Source organism: Ailuropoda melanoleuca, chromosome 20 (genome assembly GCF_002007445.2).
Source record: "Ailuropoda melanoleuca isolate Jingjing chromosome 20, ASM200744v2, whole genome shotgun sequence".
NCBI lineage: Eukaryota > Metazoa > Chordata > Mammalia > Carnivora > Ursidae > Ailuropoda > Ailuropoda melanoleuca.
In genome coordinates this window covers 16372876-16399980 of record NC_048237.1, presented here as the reverse complement: position 1 = coordinate 16399980, position 27105 = coordinate 16372876, and the positions used below count along the sequence as shown (strand labels likewise).

The following is a 27105-nucleotide window of genomic DNA, read 5'->3' as shown; positions in this document are numbered from 1 at the left end:
TAATTAGATTTTTCTGTTCTCAGATCAGATGGCACTTCTGAGCAACCATCCAAAAAAAAAAAAAAAAGCTTGCCTTTGGTCCAAGTACAAACAAGCCTTACAGAGTGCCTCGTTCCTTTTAAGTGTTTTAATAACTGCTTGGTTGGTTGGATGGATAACGTTATACAGGCAAAATAGTGGTATATCACCTCTTTCTTTTGTTATTTAATTCTTCTCTTCCTCCTCTCCTTACCCCTACCACTTTTTTTTTTTTAGCTTTATTGAGGTATAAATGACAAATAAAAGTATACCTACCCCTTTTATTAGCATCCCAATCTACCTGTCTATAATGCCACCTTAGGCCTGCGCATTTGGGTCAGCTATCACTTCTATACAAATACAGCACACTGTCATCTCTGATTTTAAGGTTTTCTTGTCATTGACAGTAGGGATGGTACCGTGTTGTGCGGCTTTGGTAGCACATTCATTGTGTGTGTCTGAAATTAAAGTGTAGTATTACTACATGTATTATATGTACTAATGATACTTCAAAGGGTTTTTTAAATAAATTATCTTTATATGTTTGGAAATAAATTAATTTAGCCTTTATTTTTGAAAATGTCTTGAGATATTCTAGTAATATTGAAAGTGCTAGCGTGAATGTTAAAAACATAAATGGGACTAGTTTTTTTTCAATTTTAACAAATTTGAAATGTTTTAGATCAAGTTGTTTATTTGGTAATTTTGTTAAAGCCTATACTTATTTCCTTCTGTAAGCACTTAAACTATAGACTCAGGTTCAGTGAAGAAGAAAACAATTTAATTTAGTGTTTTTTGGGTTTTCCAAAACCATTAAATTTAAAAACTAATGAGAAAAATGAACATTTGATATTGTTCTTTACACTTCCAGGTTAAATTTATAGTAGTTTTGGTTTATGATTTCTGCCATTTTTATAAGTACTCAAGGGGGTATGAAACCTACCTGTTCACAAGCCTGATGCTTCTGGACTTTGTGGTGAATTCCTTTATATAATCTATACAACTCAGATCGTTACTTTGTTGTGTTCCAGATATTTTCATGTCCCCCAGGAAAAGAACTAAAACTATAACCTTGGATTGTGGGAACTTTTCAAGGGTACTCTTCCAAGAGGATAATCAGCATTTTAGTTTTTGCTTGATTCCTAGGTTTCATATGCACATGTACTCCAAGAGTGATTGTAGCCTCTTTATAGTATCTTAGATGTTAGGAACAACTGACGAAGATCAAAGAGGTACAGAAATGCCTCTCAAAGGGCAAAACACAGTCCTCTTCCCTTCCCTATGGGAGTCTATAGTATCTGCCAGTATTGTAAGAAACAAAGTAAGAACAGAAATGCAGTAGGTATTTCTCATTCAACTGTATTGTAAGTTAAATAGGCTGAATTTCTTCTGCAGTTGTTCCGTAAGAAATTGTTCTTAAAAGTTCAAAACAGGGCCGCCTGGGTAGCACAGTCGTTAAGCGTCTGCTTTGGGCTCAGGGCGTGATCCCGGCGTTCCAGGATCGAGTCCCACACCGGGTTCCTTTGCTGGGAGCCTGCTTCTTCCTCTCCCTCTCCCCTGATGTGTTCCCTCTCTCACTGGCTGTCTCTCTGTCACATAAATAAATAAAATCTTTAAAAAAAAAAAAAAAAGTTCCAAACAACACACGTAGATACTCATTTTTAGGATTTAATCTGGTGGTTGAGTACTGCCTATTGAAATGCTGTATTTAGGAAAAATGAGTTCATGGACAGTAAGATTTATGATAATAGCTAATAGACTCAATCACTAAAAATACTTTTTTTTAAGATTTTATTTATATATTTGTCAGAGAGAGAAAGAACAAGGTTGGGGAGCGGTGGCAAGTAGAGGGAGAAGCAGATTCCCCACTGAGCAAGGAGCCCAATGAGGGACTCAGTCCCAGGACCCTGGAATCACGACCTGAGCCAAAGGCAGAGACTTAACCAACTGAGCCACCCAGGGTTCCCTAAACATACTTATTTTTAAACAGCACATATAAGTACAATGTCATCCAGTTTATGCTTTTCTGGACTGCGTAAGTATTTTACAGGAGCTTTTTTGGATTAAATTCTAAATTGGGGGCAATATTTTTATTAAAAATAAATATTGCAGTAGGCCAGAGAGATTTTATGAGGGAGATTTTCTTGTTAAAAATCTGGGCTACAACTCCCAACTACATATATGTACGTTGACCATTTCATGGCTATGTCTGCTTACATAACCTCTCAGTAGGAGAAGTTCTATTAATAATTCTTAAATTTTGTCATGTTGATGGGCAAGTGCAACGAAGAAAAGTCTAACTTTTGTATTTATTTTCTCAACATCAGTCTACCAAGACCCAAAAACGGATAAGGCTGTTTAAAAATGCATCTTAAAATAGGTTAAAATTCTTTGGGCGTTTCGTTTTATTATCTAAGATGGTAAGAAATGCCTTGAAAGTGTTGTGTTCAACAACCTTCAGCCTTATTTTTCTTGAAATGTTTTCCCCTCTCATAGTGTAGTAAATACATGTAATAATAGCATCTTTCTTTTGAGAGCTTTTATTATTTGTGTAAAAAGCCCTTTTGCAAAATAAATATTAAAATATATTGGGACTCTGGGGCACCTGGGTGGCTCAGTCGATTAAGGGCTGCCTTCAGCTCAGGTCACGATCTCAGGATCCTGGGATCGAGGCCCACATCAGGCTCCCCACTGAACGGGGAGTCTGCTTCTCCCTCTCCCTCTGCCCCTTTCTCCGCTCATGCACTCGCTTGCTCTCTCTCAAATAAATAAATAAAATCTTTTAAAAAAATAAAATATACTGGGTCTCTGACCAGTGTATACTGTCCAAGACGTGATTGCCCACAGAGAGGGAAGGTTGCGATGATGCATATCCAACAGACTCCTTACCTTAAAACTGATGATACAAGGTGGTTCCATAGGTCATTGAGAAAGGAAGAGATTCTAACTTGTTAAAGAAACTAGCCTTCTGGGAGGGCTGCTGAGAAGAATTAGCGTTCTCTCTAGTCCATAGGTACATTCTTACAATAACTAAGAACTGATAGATGGAGGATATGAAATAAAACTCAGCAAAAGACTGTTAAAGTAAAATATTATTTTTTCTGTGTTAAATGAAGCTGTGAAGTAAGCTTTTGGGTGAAGTGATTAAATTATTTCCATTTTAATGTGTTAGTTCTGAGGCATTCTTGAAAGGGCTCACCCAACTTGATCAATGTATTTAGGGCCTAAAATGGTAGTTATAAAATACCTGTTTTTTTTCCTCCAAATATTGAGAGCCTACTATGTGCCAAGCAGTGAAGACAAACTTCCCATTCTCATGGAGTCAACATTCTAGAGGGGAAGGAAAGAAACAAGTAAATAAATGAAAGAAAGATTGTTTCAGTTGTGAAAATGAAAGAAGACCGTAATAGTGACTAGGTGGCAACATTAGAGTAGTGAAGGAAAACATGTCTGAAAAGGGCATTTGAGCTGCAATGTGAATGACACAAGTCACTCATCTGAAGAGCTGAGCAAATAGCATTTTAAGCAGGAAAAAAAAAACAAAAACCACTAGCACCAAGACCTTGGGCCAGACAAATTTTTACTCTGTTGGAGCAGTAGAAAAGAAAGTATGGCAGAACCATGAGAATGAAAGTGGGAGGGGTGTCATGATGCTTTGAGATGTAGGAGGAAGGGATGGGATTGGTTATGTGGGTTTGTGGAATGAAGTTTGAGCTAAGCATTCTATTCTATGCTTATTCTAAGCATTGAAGAAATCACTGAAAAATATTTAAGGGCAAGAGTAATGTGATCTAATTTGCATTTTAAGACACTCTGGGTGCTGTGTAACGAATGAATTGTAAGAGGGAAGAAGAGAAGACGCAGGGAAGCTTGGGAAACTGTTAACAATAATCTAGACAGAGATGGTAGCTTAGAGTATGGTGGAGACAGTGGAGATGAAGAAAAGTAGATAGATTTAAAATATATTTTGAAAGTAGAGACAAAGGACTTGATGCTTGGATGTAGTGAAAAGGGAGAATCAAATATTTTTCCATCATTACTCTGTAAGAATCACTCAGTTTTCTTGTCGTTAGTATTGTTAAAATGATCTTTTAATAGCATGTTCGATAATTTTAAATATCAGTCTTATGTAAACTTTTTTTTGTGTAATCTCTGGGAATAGAGGATGATGGTGATCCTTAAAAGGTTATTAAGTGAGTCGTAAACCAAATGCTAGGAGATTTTAGTTACCAGATCCTAATAAGACTAATAAGGAATACCGTGAGAAGCCGATGACCTATTCTGGTCCCTGAAATTGTGCTGTACAATTTGGTAGCCACTAGTCACATATAACTTTTGAATTTTTAATTTCTTAAATAAAATTAAAGATGAGTCAGTCACAGTAGCCACATTTCAAGTGCTCAATAGCCACATGTGGCTGGTGGCTACCATTATTAGACAGCATGGAACAGAATTTTGCCATCATGGCAGAAAGTTCTATTGGACAATATTTCTCTAAAGTGTTTGTTTTTGTTTGTTTCATTTGGCTGTGGTCATTCATTAGCATTTGTGAGAGGAGGAAATACATTATCAAAAGTGTTATGTGGATGTAAACACACTTAGTATTCAACATGGACTAAGAGTAGAATTGACCTGAAAGAATTTCTCGTAATGATGTAGATTATTTTAGCTTTTACCAGCTTAGAAAATGAAAACATTACATTTAATGAGCTCCTTTACAGCACTTGGGAAAGATTTTAACCTTTTTAAGAACATTCTTTTAAAGTAGCCAGTTTTCCTGTATGTAACTTTTCCATAGGTAACTAGACTTGGCTATATGAACTTTAATTCAGGGTGGCTGTGTTTTACAGTTGTCCACTGATACTATTTATTACATCAAAGAAATAATTTTGGATCCTCTGAAATAGAAAGAAACATGCTAAAGTTACTGCCACATTGGGGCACCTGGGTGGCACAGCAGTTAAGCGTCTGCCTTCAGCTCAGGGCATGATCCCGGCGTTGTAGGATCGAGCCCCACATCGGGCTCCTCTGCTATGAGCCTGCTTCTTCCTCTCCCACTCCCCCTGCTTGTGTTCCCTCTCTCGCTGGCTGTCTCTATCTCTGTCAAATAAATAAATAAAATCTTTAAAAAAATAAATAAATAAATAAAGTTACTGCCACAGATAAAGTTCCCCCATTCTGAACCACAAAAGAGAGAACAAGGTCATTATGACCAAGATCACAAACTTTTGGTTCCAGTTATATTAAACAGTCCAGCAGAATCCCAGAAAAAGATGAAAGGTCTTGAGCCTTTTGTAGTTAGAACTTAAGGAATATTTCTTAGGCTCATAGGTGGTTAATATTTTGTTCAAAGAATTGCCCAAACTAACCAGTGAATACCACAGGCATACCTTGTTTTATTGTGCTTTGCTTTATTACACTTGGCACATAAGTTTTTTTGCAAGTTGACATTTTGTGACAACCCTGTATCGAGCGAGTCTGTGGACACCATTTTTCCAACAGTACTTGCTCACTTTGTGTCTCTGTGTCATATGTTGGTAATTCCCACAGTATTTTAAATTTTTTCATTATTATTAGATTTGTATGGTGATCTGTGGTCAGTGATCTTTGATGTTACTACTGTAATGATTTTGGGGTGCCACAAACCATTTCCACATAAGATAGCAAACTTAATCAGTAAGTGTTGTGTTCTGACTGCTCCAGTGAGCGGCCATTCCTTCTCCTCAGGCCTCTCTTAGACCCTGAGACACAAAAATATTGAAATTAGGCCAGTTAATAATTTTGAGATGGACTCAAGTGACAGGAAGAGTCACATGTCTCTCACTTTAAATCAGAAGCTAAAAATTATCAAGCTTAGTGAGGAAGGCATGTCAAAGGCCGAGATAGGCCAAAAGCTAGACTTCCTGTGGCAAATAGCAAAGTTTGTGAATTCAAAAGAAACATTCTTAAAGGAAATTAAAAGTGCTGGGGCATCTCGGTGGCTCAGTCAGTTAAGCATCTGGCTTTGGCTTGGGTCATGATCCCGGGGTCCTGGGATTGAGCCCCCTGGGATTGAGCCCCTTGCTCAGTGGGGAGTCTACTTCCGCCTCTCCCTTAGCTCATGCTCTCTCTGTCATAAATAAATAAATAAATAAATAAATAAATAAATAAATAAAAAGTGCTACCCCAGGGAACACACAGATGATAAGTGGAACAGCCTTATTGCCAATACAGAGAAAGTTTTACCGGTCTGGATAGAAGATCAAACCAGCCACAACATTCCCTTAAGCCAAAGCCTAATCCAGAGCAAGGCCCTAACTCTTTTCAGTTCTGTGAAGGCTGAAAGAGGTGAGGAAGCTACAGAAAAAAGTTTGAAGCTAGCAGAAGTTGGTTCATGAGGTTTAAGGAAAGAAGTCATCTCCATAACATCAAGATACAAGGTGAAGCAGTAATTGCTGGTACAGAAGCTGTAGCAAGTTATCCAAAAGATCTGGCTAAGATAATTAATGAAGATGGCTACACTAAGCAACAGCTTTTCAATATAGACAAAACAGCCTACTGTTGGAAGAAGATGCCATCTAGGACTTTAATAGCTAGGGAGGAGAAGTCAATGCTTCACTTCAAAGCTTCAAAAGACAGGTGGACTCTTTTATTAGGAGCTAATGCAACTGGTGACTTTAAGTTGAAAACAGTGCTCACTGACTATTCCCAAAATCATAGGGCCCTTAAGAATTATGCTAAATCTACTCTGCCTTTGCTCTATAAATGGAACAACAAAGCCTGGATGACAGCACATCCATTTACAACATGGTTTACTGAATATTTTGAGCCTACTGTTTAGACCTACTTACTGCTCAGAAAAAAAAAAAAATCCTTTTAAAATTATAGCTTATGACAATGCACCTGTTCACCCAAGAGCTCCGATGGAGCTGTACAATGACTGCTAGCACAACATCCATTCTGTAACCCTTGGATCGAGGAGTAATTTTGACTTTCAAGTATTATTATTCAAGAAATACATATTGTAAGGCTATCGCTATCATAAATCGTGATTCTTCTGATAATCTGGGCAAAGTAAATTGAAAACCTCTGGAAAAGAATCACCATTCTAGATGTCATTAAGAAGAATCATAGTTCACTTGAAGAAGTCAAAATACCAACATCAAAGGAGTTTGGAAAACTTAACTCCAATCCTCATGGATGATTTTGAGGGGTTCAGGATTTCAGTAGAGATAGTAACTGCAGATATGATGGAAAAATAACAAGAGAACCAGAAGTAGAAATGGAGCTTGAAGATGTGACTGAATTACTGTAATCTCATGATCAAACTTAATGAATGAGGAGCTGCTTCTTACGGATGGGCAAAGAGAGTGGTTTCTTGATATTTAATCTACTCCTAGTGAAGATGCTGTGATGATTATTGAAATGACAACAAAAGATTTGGAATATTACATAAAGTTAGTTGATAAAGCAGCAGGATGGTTTGAGAGGATTGACTCCATTGTGGGTAAAATGCTATCAAACAGCCTTGTATGCTACAGAAAAATATTCCTGAAAGGAAGAGTCAGTTGATGTGGCAAACTTTATTGTCTTATTTTAAGAAATTGCCACCTCACCCCATCCTTCAGCGGCCACCGTTCTGATTAGTCAGCAGCCATCAACATGGAGTTAAGAGCCTCCATGAGTAAAAAATAAAAAAAAATTTTTTTTTAACGGTGAAAGCTCAGATGATGGGTTTTTAGCAATAAAGTATTTTTTAATTCAGTCATGTACACTTAGACATGATGCTGTTGTACACGTGATAGTCTACAACATAGTATAAAAATAACTTGTATATGCACTGACTGGGAAACCAAAAAATTCATTTTGACTTGGCTTTATTACAATAGTAGCTTTATTGTGGTGGTCTAGACCCAGACCCACAGTGCCTGTATATGTATAGGTTTTTATAAAAGGCTATCAAAAGTTGTGATGGTTGTTTAATTCATAGGGAAATTTTTATGCTAAAAGGTAAAAAGATAACTCTTTTCAGTGGAATTTTAATATATTTACAGTGTACATGCTGCACAACATACAACTTAAATATGTATATGAAAATTATATGTATATTGAAACTATTATTGAAAAGATAAGTGCACACAACCCGTTGAGAAAAGTAGGGAGGGAGCAGCCTTCTGTGTCTCTCTGGGAAGTGATTCCTAGAATAAGTAGCAATAAGTGGAGGAGCTCTACTATGGGACTTTGACCAGATGCATGGTTAAGTAAAATAGCAGGAAATGCCTTGGGATGTAGAACACGACCTACTACATAAAGGGGAAGAGGAAGGAGAAATCAGTAGCCCTTTATTAGGCTCTTGTAAGGACTTGACTTTTACTCTGGGTGAGATGCGGAGCCGTGAAAAAGTTGTGAACTGAGGAGTGACAGGATCTAATATTTCGAAAGGAACATTCTAACAGAACAAACTGATGGTTGCCAGAGGGAAGGTGGATGGGGGGGGGATGGACAAAATGGGTAAAGAGGAATAGGAGATACAGACTTCCAGTTACGGAATGAATAAGTCATGGGAATAAAAGGTACAGCATAGGGAATATAGTCAATGATACTGCAATAGCATTGTATGTTGACAGATGGTAGCTACACTCGTGGTGAGCACAACATGATGTATAGAGAAGTTGAATCTGTTTTGTACACCAGAAACTAATGTAACATTGTGTGTTAGCTATACTCAAATTAAAGGATTAAAAAAAAAAAGGAATATTCCAGATGCTGTGTTGGGAAATTTGTAGCAGGACAAGGGAAGAAGCAACAGGCTGGGTCAGGAGGCCTTTGCAGTAATCCAGGCAAGGGATGATGGTGCTGTGGACAAGTGTGGGAGCAGTGAAAGTGATGAGTAGTCTGATTCTGAATTTTTATCTGGAGGCCTTCTAGAAATAGAATGTTAGTATAAAAAATTAGATGTAATCGTTTAATATTACATTGCCCTTTTAATTACTCCCTAAATATGTCTAAAACTATTTTTCCATTGGCTGTTTTTATTCATTGTACTTTCCTTTTGTGTTAATGATTTATACTTTTTTAAAAAAAAGAAAATACCTAGGGTTTGAACAGTTTGTTTTTTTTAAAACATGGCTTATCTTTGCTATTTAGCCCCTTGTACCACAAAGTACTTCAAACAGTGCCCTGTTCATATAAGCCTTATGTAAATTTGGGTCAGTGTTGAATTGCTCCAGAAACTTCCTGGTCTTCCTGCAGTCACTTGGAATATTCCTTTCCCTCTTTTCTCCTCCCTCATTTCCTGCTTCATATAAACCCATTACTTCTATGAATTTGCTTAAGTCTGGCCCTCATATGAGTTACGGGCTCAAGATGGTGGGACTAAGTGGAAAGGAAGAAGCAGGTAGTACTCTGCACAAGGATTCTTTGCCCCAAATTACTGGTCTTGTCATTTGTAACCATAAGCCCAGATAACTCTGTTTTCTTACCCAGACATTCCTCATGTGTTCTCTTCTATTACATCTCTTCAGTGGACAAGGAAAAGGGGAGGAAACAAGGGCAGAACTGAGCTACCTTTTATTCAGATGTTGCTAGTTACTTGAAAAAAGAATCAGAATCTCACTCTTAGAAACCTCAAAAGGACAGTTTTGGTTTCAAGGCTAAGAAGAAGGGTAGTCACCTGAGGCAAGAGACTTTGATCTTCCATAGCTTAGACCCACCTTCTCAAGCCATCACCTTCCTGATACCAAACTCCAGTTAGAGTCACCGCAACAATCATGGGGCTGGGTAAGGTCCACGTGTATTGCCAGCACTGCAGAGAGCTGAGTAGATGTGTTCTTAACAACCCCTAAAATGTTAAACTAGTTTCCCCAAGAAGCAACAGTATTAAACAACAATAAGGGTAGGTGTCATTATTGTTGCTATTTTACCAATGCTGAAACTGAACCACAGAATAGTTAAGTGAACTTGCCAGTTATACGGAGAAATGACTGCCTGGTTTTCTAATTTTTTTAACGAAACTTTTTAACAGATAGAAAAACTAGACACGATGAACCAACCTATCACCCAGATTCAGTAATTTAAGGATTTTGCCACATTTGCACTATTTTATCTTTACTGAAGCATTTTAAAGCAAATCCAAGATATCAATGTCATTTTACACTACACAGTTCAGTATAAAGCTCTGAAAATTATGGACTCTTTAAAATATAAACACAATGCCATTAATACACATTAACAAAGTAATTAATAATTCCTTATTCTCATCCAATGTTTTTTTAAATGAGTCCTCCTAAAACCTCTATTTCTTTTTTTTTTTTAAGATTTTATTCATTTATTTGACAGAGATAAAGACAGCCAGCGAGAGAGGGAACACAAGCAGGGGGAGTGGGAGAGGAAGAAGCAGGCTCCTAGCGGAGAAGCCTGACGTGGGGCTCAATCCCATAACGCCGGGATCACGCCCTGAGCCGAAGGCAGACGCTTAACCGCTGTGCCTCCCAGGCGCCCCTAAAACCTCTATTTCTATGCCAAGAGACTAAACTCATGGACACTGGAAGCTTAACTGCCATAACTCTTCACGTCATTGACACATTATACATATTTTAATAATTGAATGAACAAAGAGTAGGAGAGCAGTCTATAGGCTGAGTTTCTAAGTTGTAAGTACTTAATAATCTGACAGCTCTAGATCTAAAACTGATGGCTTTTTGAAATAGGATTAAAGAAGAATGCAATTAGGTTAAAGAAATTCATTCTCTTTTGGCAGTTAGTATAGCCTATTGCATGGTTCAGGGGATTGATTAGCAAACATTGTTTATGGTTTTGTGCTTTCACAACACATCTAAGATGTGTTGCAGGGGCACCTGGGTGGCTCAGTCAGTTAAACATCTGCCTTCAGTTCAGGTTATAATTCCACGGTCCTGTGATCATCATCGGGCTTCCTGCTCCACAGGCAGTCTGCTTCTCCCTCTTCCCTACCCCTCCCCCTACTCGTGCACGCACTCATGCACACTCTCTTTCCCACTCTTTCAAATAAATAAATAAATCTTAAAAAAAAAAAAAAGAGCTAAGATGTGTTGTAAGGGGGACTGGTAATACTAAGTAGGTTGTATCCTATTAATATTACCTTAGGAACAGAGCTAAACTAATTTGAAGAATTGAGATGAAAGAAAACTTTGTAACCAACTGTAATTTTTTCCCAGTATGTCTTTATTACATGCCTTTTGAGAAAGTGCATGTTATGGACATTGTGCAGGAAAGAACCCTGTTTATTTCTTTAGGTCATTTGCTGATTCAATAACAAATAAATGAATAAATAAACTAAATAAATAAAAGTAGGTCACAGATTTCATATTTAAGTAAAAGGATTATGTGGCACAATTCCCTTGTTACTGGTATTATCTCATGGCCTCAAAATGAGGCATCTGTTTATTGCCATGGTTTAGTATATTCTATTCTAGTGTTGTTGCCAGATGTTCTTTTCAGTCCCATTTTTACCATCTGAAACAGAAGTGAGCCACCTGGAGACTATATGCAGTTTTCTTGGCTTCGCTATATGATCTATAATCTGATTTCAACAGAATATATTTGAAAGCTGCCATTGAGTTGTCAGTGTTTGTTTTTGTGTTTTTCCTGGAGGGAATCAACAGTAGTTTAGAGGTTGCAGAAGAACATATCAGCAATCTGGAAGACAAGATAATAGAAAGCACACAAGCTGAACATCAAAAAGAGGGGAAAAAATAATTTTTAAAATTAAAAAAATTTTTTAAATAGGATAAAGAGATCTCTTAAAATCAAATGAACAAATGTTCACATTATAGGGGTCCCAGAAGAAGAAAAAGAGAAAGGTGTAGAAACTTACTTGAAGAAATAATATCTGAAAACCCCTAACCTAGGGAGAGAAATAGACATCGAAGTCCAAGAAGCAGAGTTCCAAACAAGATGAACTCAAGGAGGTCCACACCACAGCACAAAATAATCAAAATATCAAAGGTTAAAGATAAAGAGAGAGGGGTGCTTGGGTGGCTCAGTCGGTTAAGCATCTGCCTTCAGCTCAAGTCATGATTTCAGGGTCCTGGGTTCGAGCCCTGCGTCAGGCTCCCTGCTCAGTGGGGAGTCTGCTTCTCCCTCTCTCTCACCCTGGCTCTCACTCTCTCTCAAGTAAATCAATAAAATCTTATAAAAAAAAAAAAAAGAAGCTGGAGTAGCAATACTTACATCAGACAAAACAGACTTTAAAACAAAGATTGTAACAAGAGACAAAGAAGGGTATTACATAGTGATGATAAAGGAATCAATCCATCAAGAAGATATAACAATTGTAAATATCTGTGGACCTGATATTGGAGCACCTAAATACATGAAGCAAATATTAATGGACATAAAGAGAGAAAATAACAGTAATACAATAACAGTAGAGGACATTAATACATCAATGGATGGATCATTCAGACAAAATTAATAAGGAAATGTCTGTTTTTGTTTTGATTTAAAGATTTTATGTATTTAGAGACTGCACATGAGCGGGGCGGGGGGAGGTGGGGCAGAGGGAAAGGGAGAGAGAATCTCAAGCAGACTCTGTTGAGCACAGAGCCTTACATGGAGTTTGATCTCATGACCCTGAGATGATGACCTGAGCTGAAACCAAGAATTGAACATTTAACCAACTGTGCCACCCAGGCAACCCTGTAAGGAAGCAATGTCTTTGAATAACATATTGGACCAGCTGGACATAACAGATATACACAGAACATTCCATCCAAAAACAACAGAATACACATCCTTTTCAAGTGTAAATAGAACATTGTCCAGAATAGATCACATATTGGGCCATAAAACAAGTCTCAATAAATTTAAGAAAATTGAAATCATACCAAACATCTTTTCCAACACATGAGTATAAACCTAGCAATGAAGCACAAGGAAAAAAACAGGAAAACCCACAAACATGTGGAGACTAAACAGCATGACACTGAACAGCCAGTGGGTCAATGAAACAATCGAAGAAATCAGAAAATACATGATGACAAATGAAAATGAAAACACAATAGTCCAAAATCTCTGGGACACATCAAAAGCAGTTTTAAGAGGGAAGTATATAGCAATACAGTCCTAAGAAATAAGAAACAAGAAAAAATTCAAATGATTGATCTTATGCCTAAAGGAACTAGAAAGAGAAGAACAAAACCCAAGGTGAGTAGAAGAAAAGAAATAAAGGTCAGGGCAGATGTAAATGACAGAGAGAGAGGAAGGGAGAAAGGAAGGAAGGAAGGAAGGAAGGAAGGAAGGAAGGAAGGAAGGAGAGAAAGAAAAAAGAGAAAAGAAAAGAAAAGGGGGAAGGAAGGAAGGGAAGAAGGAAAGAAAGAAAAGAAAGACTCAAGGAAACCAAGAGTTGGTTCTTGGAAAAGATAAACAAGATTGACCTGTAACCAAACTCATTAAGAAACAAAGAAAAGGACCCAAATAAATAAAATCAGAAATGAGAGAAAAAATTAAAGAAATGAGAGAGGAAAAGTAATAATCATCCCACAGAAACACAAAAGATTATAAGTGAATACTATAAACAGTTATATGCCAACAAATTGGACAGCCTAAAGGAAATGGATAAATTCCTAGAAGCACATAATCTTCCAAAACTGAACCAGAAAGAAATTTAAAAATCTGATAAGCCTGATTACAAGTAATGAAATTTAACCAGTATTCAAAAACAATCAAAGAATAAAAGTCCGGGACCACAAGGATTCACAGGCGAATTCTACCAGGACATTTAAAAAAGAGTTAATACCTATTCTCAGAGTATTAAAAAAAAAAGAAGAGGAAGGAAAATTTCCAAATATATTCTATAATGCCAGCATTAGTCTAATACCAGTCCCAGACAGACAGCACAGAAAAAGGAAACTACAGGCTAGTATCCTTGATGAACCTAGGTGCAGATATCCTCTGCAAAATATTAGCAAACTGCATACAACAGTACATTCAAAAGATCATTCACCACAATCAGGTGAGATTTTTCCCGGGATGCAAAGATGGTTCAGTATTTGCAAATCAATACCATCATATACCACATCACAAAATGAAGGATAAAAGTCATATGATCATTTCAATAGATGCAGAAAAAGCACTTGACAAGATTCAATATCCATTCATGATTAAAAAAAAAAAAAAAACTTTCAACAAAACAGTGTTAGAGGGAACATACCTCAACATAATAAAGGCCATATTTGAAAAGCCTACAGCTAACATCAGCCTCAGTGGTGAAAAACTGGGAGCTTTCCCTCTAAGGTCAGGAACAAGATAAGAGGGTCCACTCTCACCACTTTTCTCCAACATAGTACTAAAAATCCTAGCCATAACAATCAGACAAGAAAAAGAAATGAGGCATTCATATTGGTAAAGAACAAGTTAAACTGTCACTACTTGCAGACAACATGATGCTATACAAAGAAAATCCTAAAGATTCCATCAAAAAACTACTAGAAGTACTAAATGAATTGAGTAAAGTGGCAGGATATAAAATTAATACCCAGAAATTGGTAGCATTTCTATACACTAACAATGAAATTGGAGAAAGAAATTTTAAAAAACAGCGCCATTTACAGTTGCATCAATAAGAATAAAAAGCATAGGAATAAAATTAACCAAAGAAGTGAAAGAGCTATACTCTAAAAACTATAAAACACTGATGAAAGAAATTGAAAATGACTCAAAGAAATGGAAAGGTACTCCAAGCTCATTGATTAGATGAATTAATATTGTCAATATGTTTGTATTACCCAAAGCAATCTACAGGTTAATGCAATCCCTATCAAAACACCAACAGTATTTTTCACAGAACTAGAATAATACTAAAATTTGTATCAAACCACAAAAGACCCTGAATAGCCAAAGCAATCCTGAGAAAGAATAACAAAGTTGGAGGTATCACAATTCCAGAATTCAAGTTATAATACAAAGTAATTATATAATCAAAACAGTATGGTACTGGCACAAAAACAGACACATAGATAATGGAACAGAATAGAAAACCCATAAATAAACCCACCACTATATGCTCAATTAACCTTCAACAAAGCAGGAAAGAATATTCAGTGATAAAAAGATAGTCTTTTCAACAAACGGTGTTGGGAAAACTGGTCATCTACATGCAAAAGAATGAAACTGGACTACTTTGTCACATCATACACAAAAATAAACTCAAAATGAATTAAAGACCTAAATGTGAGACCTGAAACCATAAAAATCTTTTTTTTTGTTTTTTTTTTTTTTTTAAGATTTTATTTATTTATTTGACAGAGATAGAGACAGCCAGCGAGAGAGGGAACACAAGCAGGGGGAGTGGGAGAGGAAGAAGCAGGCTCATAGTGGAGGAGCCTGATGTGGGGCGATCCCATAACACCGGGATCACGCCCTGAGCCGAAGGCAGACGCTTAACCGCTGTGCCACCCAGGCGCCCCTGAAACCATAAAAATCTTAGAAGAGAACACAAGCAGTAATTTCTCTAACATCAGCCATAGCAACATTTTTCTAGATATGTCTCCTAAGGCAAAGGAATAAAGGCAAAAATAAATTATTGGGACTACATCAAAATAAAAAGCTTTGCACAGCAAAGGAAGCCATCAAGAAAACAAAAAGACAACCTACTGAATGAGAGAAGGTGTTTCTACATGATCTATCTGACAAGGGTTTAATATCCAAAATTATATATAAAGAACTTAATACAATTCAACACCAAATTAAAAAAATCCAATTAAAAAGTGGGCAGAGTACCTGAATAGATATTTGTCCAAAGCTATAGAATGTATGACACTAAGAGTGAGCCCTAAGTTGAACTGTGGACTTTGGGTGATTATGATGTGTCAGAGTAAGTTCATCCTTGTTAAAAAGTGTACCATTATGTTGAGTGATGTAGATAATGGGGGAGGTTATTCATGTGTGGGGATAAGGAGTATTTGGGAAATCTGTACTTTTGATCAGTTTTGCTATGAATCTAAATTGTTCTAAAAATAAATTTTAAAAGATAGGTGTATATATATGTTAAAAATTCTGCTTTAAAAGACGATTATATCAATAAAGCATCTTCTGACAATTTGTTTTCAGAGAAGTAAACTCCATAACCGAAAGGATGATTAGCCCTAAAATTGTTTATATTGCAGACACTTTGTGTATTAGACCATAAAAGGAAGAATTAGTTGGTTTTATTTGAAGAAAAAAAAATCGGATTTAAAAATGCCAGGATTTAATTATGACTGTACTCTTAATAAACAACAACAACAACAAAAAATTGTAAGTTTTACATGCTTTCCACCCATTCCCAACTGGAGTCTGAAACAAATGACCCTCAACTTCAGTTGTACTTCTTTGCATTTATCAATATTTTCATAAGCAAAGGGCTCCTAGTCAGAAGCTAAGAAGACTTCTTCACTAAAAAAAAAAAAAAAAGCCAATATTGTTAAAATGTCCATGCTACTGAAAACAATCTACAGGTTAATGCAACCCCTATCAAAACACCAACAGTATTTTTCACAGAATTAGAACAAATACTACTAAAGTTTGTATGGAATCACAAAAGAACCCGAATAGCCAAAGCAATCTTGAGAAAGAATAACAAAGCTGGAAGTATCACAATCCCAGAATTCAAGATATACTACAAAGCTGTAGTAATCCAAACAATATGCTGTTGGCACAAAAAGAGACATGTAGATCAATGGAACAGGACAGAGAGCCCAGAAATAAACCCATGATTTTATGGTCAATTAATCTTCAACAAAGCAGGACAAGAATATACAATGGGGAAAAGATAGTCTCTTCAGCAAATGGTGCTGGGAAAGCTGGACAGCTGCATGAAAAAGAATGGAACTGGATCACTTTCTTAGACCATACACAAAAATATACTCAAAATGGATTTATAAGTGTAAGACCTGAAACCATAAAACTCCTAGAAGAAAATATAGGCAGTAATTTCTTTTCAGCCACAGAAACAATTTTCAAGATACATCTTCTCAGGCAAGGGAAACAAAAAATAAACTATTTTTTGGGACAACACCAAAAAGCTTTTGCATAGTGAAACCAACAGAACAAAAAGGCAGCCTACTGTATGGAAGAAGATATTTTCAAATGATACATTTGATAAGGGGTTAATATTCAAAATATAAAAAGAATTTATTCAACTCAACACCAAAAAAAGCCCAAATAATCTAATTGAAAAATGGGCAGAGGACCTGAATAGACATTTCTCCAAAGAAGACATACAAGTGGCTAACAGATACTAATTGTCAGGGAAATGCAAGTCAAAATCACAATGAGATAATCACCTTGCCCCTGTCAGAAAAGCTAGACTCAAAAGAACAAGAAATAACAAGTGTTGGTGAGCATGTGGAGAAAAAGAAGCATGGAAGTTCCTTTAAAAATTAAAAGTAGAGGGGCGCCTGGGTGGCACAGCGGTTAAGCGTCTGCCTTCGGCTCAGGGCGTGATCCCGGCGTTGTGGGATCGAGCCCCACATCAGGCTCTTCCTCTATGAGCCTGCTTCTTCCTCTCCCACTCCCCCTGCTTGTGTTCCCTCTCTCGCTGGCTGTCTCTATCTCTGTCGAATAAAGAAATTAAAAAAAAAAAAATTAAAAGTAGAATTACCATATGATCCAGTAATTCCACTACTCGGTATTTATCCAAAGAAAATGAAAACACAAATTAAAAAGATACATGCAGCCCTGTGTTTATTGCAGCATTATTTGCAATAACCAAGACATGTAAGCAACTCAAGTGCCCCATTAATAGATGAATGGATAAAGAAGTGATGCACACACACATACTCAGCCATAAAAAAGAATGAGCTCTGCCATTTGCAACATGGAGGGAGCTAGAGGGTATAATGCAAAGTGAAATAAGACAGAAAGACACATACCATGATTTCACCAATATGTGTAATTTAAGAAACAAAACAAATGAACAAAGTAAAAAAGACAAACAAAAAACCCCAGACTCTTAAATACAGAAAACAAACTGGTGGTTGCCAGAGGGCAAGTGAGTAGAGGGATGGGTGAAATAGACAAAGGGGGCTAAGAGCGCACTTATTGTGATGAGCGTACTAAGTAATATATAGAAATGTTGAATTGTTATATTGTATACCTGGAACCCTATAACACTGTATGTTTATTAACGTCAATAAATAAAGTGGTTTTCTCAAATAAAAATAGAAAATACGTAAGACTTCCATTATTAAGTTAATCTTATATACTAAGTTATCTGTGAAAGAACCCAACAAAGTAAATTAAATTTGCCCATTTGCTTAGATTTTTACCTAGGTATTAATGAAGGTTTTACCAAAAAAATACAGCCTGAAAATATAAAAGTAAATTGTCTTTTAAAAATCCTTAGATTATCTTGTGAGCTAATGTGAACAATACCAAAACAACAACAACATAAAAACCATCTTAAAGTGCCAAATTTAAGAGGCCTTATTTTCTTTGAGAGGTTAACTAAGAAGACAGTAGACAATCCAGCATTTTTGTAGAGAAAAGGTGTGCTAGGATTTTTTGAGGATAATAAAACACTGTATATGTGACAAAGTTCTTTAAGAATTTCCAAAGTAAAACATTTTTATTTCCACCAAAAACTAGGAAACTCCATATAACTTAACATTGTGGTGGTGGTGCTGGTGGTGGTGCTGGTGGTTGATAGCTGTGACTTGGGTTGATTGAAAAGTGACATTTTTGATAGAAAAGTCCTTTTCTTAGAATTTGAAAACTTGCCAACAAAATTGACAAATACTCAGCACTCTAGGCCCAAAATAAATTAAGTGTTGGTCCTAACATAAATGTACTTAATTTTGCTTCTCCTTTTACCTACTTTCGTGTGCAAGATTTCAAATGATATGACTAAAGTATCATCATGTTTAGAAAAAAATTAGGTGTTGCTAATGTGATAGGTTTTTGCCTTTTTAAGTAACTTAAAAACTTTTATTTCACAAATAAGAAAACTGCAGTCAGTAGATTTTTTGCATTTTGGACACTTGATTTCTCACTCAGTGCTCTATCAACACCACTTTTATTTCTCCTGAGCAACCCTTTAAAAATTTGGATAACATTATTCTCGCTGATTATAATGTGGTTTATGTTGGTTGTCTCAATAAGTGACACTAAGTATTTCATTCAGACCAGTGTGGATAGTATGTGAAAAAGAATTATAGATACTTAAATATTTGTGCCAAGCAAATGTAATATTTAACGTTTTGGAGCATCATTACTTAACACTGTGAGCTTAGCAATGAGCATTACTTGGTAAATAGATTCCAGCTAGGGAAAGCTATTGGACTGGGGAGGGATAAGTATGATATGGGACTTAAAATGAATGGACAAAATATTTCATATACAATTTTGTAGTGAAATTTTGAAGTTGGTTTTTGGGTAATATTATCTACATTATGTGTACTTTATAATATCTGCAACATACATTAGCAGTGTAATCAAGATGTGTTTGGGGTTGTAGGGGGTTTTTTTTAATTATGGATAACATTTTTTTTAAATTATGGATAACATTTTCAACTACTTTTTTTAAATGAAGCTAACCAAAAAACTAGAATATGCACATTATATTCTTTAGAGCAGCACTGTTCAATAAAAATACAATATAAACCACACATGTAATTTAAATTTTTCTAGTAGCCACATTAAAAAGTAAAAAGAAATGATGAAATTATTTTAAATATATGTAAGCCAGTATATCCAAATATTACCTTATCATTAGTGATCAATATAAAAAATTTAATGAGATTTTATATTTTTTGTATTAAGTCTTCTAAATGTTTTTTTATATTTAGAGCACATCTCAGTTCTGACTACCCACATTTCAAGTATTTTTAGTAGCTATATTTCCTATACTGAATGATGCAGATTTAGAATATGATAGGAAGAATATTACTACTATGATATTAATAACTCAGGTTGGTTCCCATCAATCATGGGCCCCTTTTAAAAAGTCTTTTCATTTGTGAAAAGATTTTTTATCAATATCTTTTAATAAATAATTAAATACTTTCATGGGGGCATCTTGGTAGTAAATTTAGTGAAATGTTTTCTACTCATCTGGTATTTACCACCTTACTATTCTGTGGAAATATATGAAGAAGTGTTTCTAAGCTCTTTGAGGTGCTAACCTTTTACTTAGTCTTTTTTTCCCCTTTAAGGCAGATTTAGTTCTCCATATGATGTGATTATCCAAAATCTATCCCATGCCCACCTCCCCTTATGTATCTATTTCCCGTTGTTTTCATATATATTATGGTCTTGATTAGTTTCTATTTAGGTAACTCTTGAACTTACCTTCCCAAAGTATTCATTTGTTTAACAGATACTCATTGAACGCCTATCTTGTGCCAAAATTGCTAGGTACTTATAAGAAACGGGAGTTTACCCTTCTCATGAGAAAGTTAGGTAACAAATCACAGTAAAGTATATTAGTTTAATAAAAGCATTTTACAAAGTCCCATGGAATCACTAAATCTACAGAGGCTGAGAAAATTGACTCAGAAAAGGCTTTAATAGAGTAGGTGGCATTCAGGTATAGAAGGCTGAATAGAGGTTTACCAGGCAGACCAGGAGAGGGAATGATGTTACATTTAAAAAATAGTAAGTAGGGGCACCTGGGTGGCTCAGTCGGTTAAGTGTCTGCCTTTGGCTCAGGTCATGATCCCAGGGTCCTGGGATCAGTCCCCTCATCGGGCTCTCTTCTCAGTGGGAAGCCTGCTTCTCCCTCTCCCATTCCCCCTGCTTGTGTTCTCTATCTCTCTCCCTCTCTTTCTGTCAAAGAAATAAAAATAAAATCTTAAAAAATAAATAGTAAATAGCCCAGTATAGCTTTTTTTGAACCACATTTTGAAGGATCTCATTTTATCAAGCTAGTCATTTGCCTTTTTCTTATAGCCAGTAGGGATGTAATCCCTTAGGGATTTTTAATCAAGGCAGTACAAAATTCAAGTCTGTGTACACCTGTGACCGAGAAGCATTCCTACTTACCCAGGAACCTGTTGGGAGATACCTAGTTGTGCCCGAGGGCAGACCCACCAACATTGGTCTAAATGGAGCCTGAAGCAGCCCTGTGAACGCATTCCGTCCTCATTCAGCCATGGACTAGGGCAGTCGCACACATCTAGAAACCCAGCAGATGGCATACCTGTCAGTGCCCCCAGAGACAGGCCTACAGAATCTGGTAGCAGCTACGGACCCTGACGCTCAGTTCTGGCCCCTCCCAGCTGCAATCCTGGGCACTCCTGTCCTCCCTGGGACCCACCCAGTGGCAGAACAGGGGCCTTCCTGGGGATCTGGCAGAAACCACTCCTGCCCACACACCTAGTAACGGGCCGGCTGTCTGTGGACCTAATAGCAGACCTTGTCCCGGCACCAGCCCTACTGACCAAGAACTCAGAGGCAATCCTATCCACCAGGAGACCACACAGGATCCACGCCTGCCCAAATGTCTGGTTATGGGGTCCTCAAACCATAGATTCCAGTGCAGGCCCAGCAGCAGCCATGTGACCTGGCCTCAGCCCAACTTGACTGTGGTCCTAGAGGCAATCTCATCAGTCTGGAGACCCAATCGGAAATCTTTAGCTGCAGAAACCTGTCTATAAAAATTGGAAGAGGTGTTTGTTCCTCTAAATGCAGACACCAATTCAAGGCTACATAGATCATTAAAAATCAGGCAAACGTGGAACCACTAAAGGAAACTAATAAAGCTCCAGTAACCAGCCCCAGGGAAATAGAGATCTGTGAATTGCCTGATAAATAATTCAAAGTAATCATGTCAGAGAAGCTCAGTTACACGTAAGAGAACACAGACAACTAAATAAAATCAGGAGAACAATGAATGAACATTTTTCCATGGTCATTAAAATACTGAGTTTCTGAACTAAGCTTTATACTCAGTCCTCATTCTGTAAAGCTTTTGCTATTTCTCCTGTATTATGTTGCTTTTCATTGTATGTAAAAAGCAATCTGAAAGTACTTAATTGGATCTTAAGTGAGTTATAAGGTAGAAACTTTTGTAGATATCCCTTTTACATTTCTATTTTTAATATTTATATGTTTATATATTATTTAGTTAGTTATTTTAAATTACTTTTCTTGCAGGAACCTCCAGAAGTTTAGCCTTTTTGGAGACATAAGTGTTCTACAACAGCAAGGAAGTTTGTCAAATACATACCTCAGCAAGGTGGATCCTGATGGCAAAAAAATTAAACAGTAAGTTATATAGTTAGTGGAAGCGGGCTTATATTAATAATAATTTTAGTTTTTTCTGAGAAATTGTAAATATAATCAGAGTGAGATTTTTTCTAAAAAGAACATGTATGTCCTGTAAATTGAAAATGTTCTAACTATGAAATATGCTGTTCCACATCATAAATCTTTAAGACAAAGAACTTGCTGGGTAATTATTGCTATTTAAAACTGTTACTTCTCTACTTGCCTTCACTGTAACATAAATTGTATGTCATCAATCTTTTCTACCATGCTGGTACAAAATGCTGCTTTCCTTGGGTGAAGAACATATTTTTATATGTTTAATATATCCATGTGTTTAACAGTTTATTCATTATATTTTAATGTGAATTTTAGTGATATTTATGATAATATTACTTGTGGGTTGGATAGAAATTAACTGGGAGAAAATGGATCTCAGCATTGCATGCCATTTCATTGCCCAGTTTCAAAAGTGAGTGTTAAAAGATTAGCACTGAATGTTAACAGGATCATTGTGGCATGTGTTTCCCTTACAGAATTCAGCAGCTGTTTGAAGAAATACTGAGTAATAGTAGGCAACTGAAATGGCTGTCCTGTGGGTTTATGCTGGAAATAGTAACCCCAACATCACTGTCATCTCTCTCAAACTCAATTGCCAACACCATGGAGCACCTGAGCTTGCTGGACAACAATATTCCTGGTAACAGCACCCTTATCACCACAGTTGAACTGGAGCGATTCGTGAATCTGCGCTCACTTGCCCTGGATTTCTGTGACTTTACAGCTGAGATGGCAAGAGTCTTAACCGATAGCAACCATGTGCCTTTGCAGCGACTGTCTCTCCTGGTCCACAATGTTTCCGTGATGCACAAGTCTCTGGAGAACATGCCAAATGACGAGCATTGGAAAGCCTTGTCACGAAAGAGCACCAGCCTTCGGGTCTACATAATGGCCTTTGATATCAAGAGTGAAGATATGTTAAAGATTCTGAAACCCAGTATACCACTAGAGAGGATTCATTTTGACAGCTACATCACTTGTGTTTCAGGAGCAATTGTTGATCTTATATCCAGGCAGTATGATAAGTTCCTCACTCACTTTATATTAATGAATGATGTGATTGACACGTCTGGTTTTCCAGATCTTAGTGACAACCGAAATGAAGATCCGTTGGTTTTATTAGCTTGGAGGTGTACAAAGCTCTCTCTCCTGGCAATTCATGGTAGGTGATTTTTGTTTAGTTTAATTTGTTATTTATATTACATCTAAAACATTTTAAACCAGCAAAAAGATAGCACTGACATCTGTAGTGTTGAGTAATCTTCTAACAGGTTGAAATGCAGGTTTTTATACTTCTTAGTAATTTAAAAGATATACCACTTACAAGTAGAAAGTCATATTTCTACTCTAAGTGTTCTGTTCTGGCTTCCATGTTACTTTTTCTTCAACCGTGGGATTGATGGTATTTCCTGAGAATGGCATTTGAAATTAATTTATCTATCTAAGAAAACATATATATCTACTTGAATAAGATATATTTCTTCCTCTAATCACAAGATCTCTTAAAAACATAATACAGAAGGAAGAGAAAGTATGATTTTTCTTGCTGTCTCATCTTTTAGATTCTAGATATTAACATATTAATTTGTAAATTTTTTTAAATGCTGATTCCATTGGTTGGGTATATGCTTTTTTCTTACTGGTGCCTTTCATCTTAATGTTAACCATTCTCATTTGGAGACAGTTGCTATTCTGACAAATTAGAACATTTTCTTCCTTTTCTGGAACATGTAAGACATTTACAGAATACGAAATAGACTATATGAATGTCTTAAACTCTATTAGTTTTGTTTCTTTATTTTTTAAATTAATTTTTTAGCCTGCATTAGTGCAGGAAAGCGTATGTCTTGCTTTTCAAGTTTTGATTTATAATTTGGCTAGTTATCAGAGGTAACAGCAAAGAAATGCATTTCAGCTTATTAGAAGATTACTCAACACTATATATGAAAGGTTAATTCCAGCCAATCTAAGCTTTTTTTTCTTTTTTTAAGAAATACAAAATAAGATGTTAGAATGTTAGATACAGCTAAAGCCCCTATACCCATTCCCCTTTATTCCTTCCCAGAGGTAATCCATGACTGTTTCATACTTTACATATTTTCTACTGGCAATTAACAGTTTAAAGTGTCACTTCTTAACTGTGGTCTGTGAAGCATCACAGGAGAGGATTTTTTACTCACTAAAAATGTTTCCTATGTATTGTTAATGGATACATATATATATAAAATACAAATTTGTTTTTTATGATACAGCACTATCCAGAGCTATAAAGTTTTACTTTAAATGTCTTCAGTCTCACTACATGTACTGATGGAATAGGATTACAGCACCTCCCAATTCACCAGCCACAGTGATGTTGTTGGAAATAGTATCAGACTTAGTCTTTTTTTTTTTTTTTTTGAGTTAAACAATCATACTTCCTTTTCCAATCTCTGAATATTTTTAAAGGAAAAGGACCAAAGGGGTCAGTGAGATACAAGTTTGCGGAAAAGACTAACTTATCAAATAGACAAAATGCAAGGAAATGACAGTGCTTATCTTTTGTTTATTTTGAAGGTTACACAGTGTGGGCGCACAACCTCATTGCCATTGCTCGTCTTCGTGGCTCTGATCTAAAAGTACTTGAAGTCACTGAAGAAAGCATTGATTTTGACCAAGGTGAACTGGCCGACCAGGATGTGGATCCAGTGCATAACCTTATTGAGCAGGTGTCCCTGGGCCTGGGTCAACCTTGGCACGCGGTCATGGACATCGAATCACTCAGTGTCTTCACTGAACCAAATCGTCATTTTTACAGAGAGATGCAAAGCTTCAGCGAAGACATTTAGCTTTTTTTTAATGTACAATTCCTGTGGTTACATATGCAAGTAGGGTCCTATTATGTTTTTTTTTTCAGTAGTGTGAATTAATCCCTTTGTGCCGTGTTTAATCAGTATTAGCTTTATAGAATTATATATGTATATTCTACTTCTTGATCAAAGAACGTAGTCGGGTATTGGTTTAGAAGTTCAAAGTGACAATGCATAGGGCTTTCACGGTTAATGGACTTGTTATCAAACCTTAAGGACATAGAACCGAAGGTTGTCTGAGGTTGCTGGCTAACTTTTATTTTTCACTGAGTTACTCTGCCTTTTGATGTTTTTATTCTTTGTGTGTCAGAGTTCAGAGCTCAGGAGCCAAAATATTTTTATACATATATAGATATATATCCATAGCCTGTTGGATTTGTATGCAATGCACTGCATTCATGCTTCTGGTAGCATTTCATTAATTTTTATTTGAAACGGAAGAAGGGAGGACAGTATGATCCCAAATGAGTTACCTTTAACAGGAAAGCCAAGACTAACTTTCATTACATATATAATAGTTGATATCACCAATTACCATTCTCAATTTTGTATAATACTAGGTTAGAACACTGCTTAATCCTTTTTTAAAAAAATGCATTTACATAAACATGAATACTCAAATTGTTAGACTTTTTTTTAAACTATATCAATTTTATTCATCAATTACATTATACATTCAAGTTAGCTTTTTAGCCCAGATTTCAAATAGTGGAGGAAGAAACTGTATTCCAGGGTAACACCTCCTTAAAAGAAAATCAAAAAGCAGAGTTGTAAACACACATGCTTGCAAACAAACATTAGTCGTGAAATCCCTAGCAACAAGTCACTGGATTTTTCTCTGTCAGCGCGCGTGTCAGCTGCCAAAGAATAGACTTAACTGAAGAAGTGCCCACATGCTGGCAGGGGCCGGCCCACTCTGGCCAGCCAGATACTGCTAGATTGTAATATTTAAGGTCGAATTTCGACCTGTGGTACACAGCTGTGCTGTGGCTCAGTCAGCAACCTCAGAACTCTGAAAAAACAAAACAAAAAAAAAGAAAAAAAAACCATGCACCTGTTTCACTGTGAATAGTGAATGTAAAGGAAAGAAAGGAAAAACTGAAAGCTTGTTCTATCACAGGTATGAGCTGCTATGATACATGAAGAACATTCCATGAAGTATGTTTTAAAACCTTGTTATATCTGAGAGGCTTTAAAAGCCGACTTAACTGTTTCAGGGCAACCGCGGTACAGACGTGGTCTCTGTGAGACTTCCACCTGACCCCAGTTTTAAGTGGTACGAATGTTGTGCATTTAATGTTAAAGGACAGTCTGCAATAATAAAGTAAGTAGCCAACGTGGGTGCCCAGCAGTGCTGAGACCTGGCTGCTCTATTGTAAGCTTTGGAAACACAATTTATGCAACAGATGTCCAGATATGATTCTATTTATGGAAAAAGTTTATATGTATTTTACAAATGGTTTTACCATCTTATATAAAATGACCTTTTGACAGGTGTGCACTGTTTTGTCTCCAGTGAGCACATACCATGAGGATTTTATATGTACATCAGTAGTGTGAATCCACTGGCACAGTGTGTGTAAATGCCAGATGTGGTGAGATTTTATCTTATAAATGTGATCAGATAAAATAAATCCTGACAGAAACTGTAAGGAAACCAGCTGAATGTTTGACCTGATGACTGATGTTGTATGGTTTATGTTAAATGTATATTCTTTTAATCAATGAATAAAGCATTAAAAAGTGACCATTGTAATATATTTTATTGTATACACAGCATGAAAACTTTTAGTGTTAAACTGTAATAATCCTTATATCATGTATAATCATGTTAGCTACTATTCTAGTCTGGTACAGCAAAGCTTAAATTTGGGAATGTTTCATAAAAAGTCCTAGGTTAGGAGCACCTGGGTGGTACAGTCAGTTAAGCATCTGACTCTTGATTTCGGCTCAGGTCATGATCTCTCAGGGTCAT

At 36.3% G+C, this 27105-nt stretch overlaps 1 protein-coding gene across 1 annotated transcript in view; it reads left to right on the top strand.

Moving 5' to 3' along the window:
* The window catches only part of FBXO33 (F-box protein 33), a 29245-nt gene extending 2368 nt beyond the window's left edge, over positions 1-26877 (top strand). The window contains exons 2-4 of the mRNA XM_002916459.3: positions 22111-22221; positions 22758-23443; positions 24838-26877. Coding sequence (XP_002916505.3) covers positions 22111-22221; positions 22758-23443; positions 24838-25109 — 1069 coding nt within the window. The 3' untranslated portion in view covers positions 25110-26877. The remainder of the gene's footprint in view (positions 1-22110; positions 22222-22757; positions 23444-24837) is intronic.
* The last annotated feature ends 228 nt before the right edge of the window (positions 26878-27105 follow it).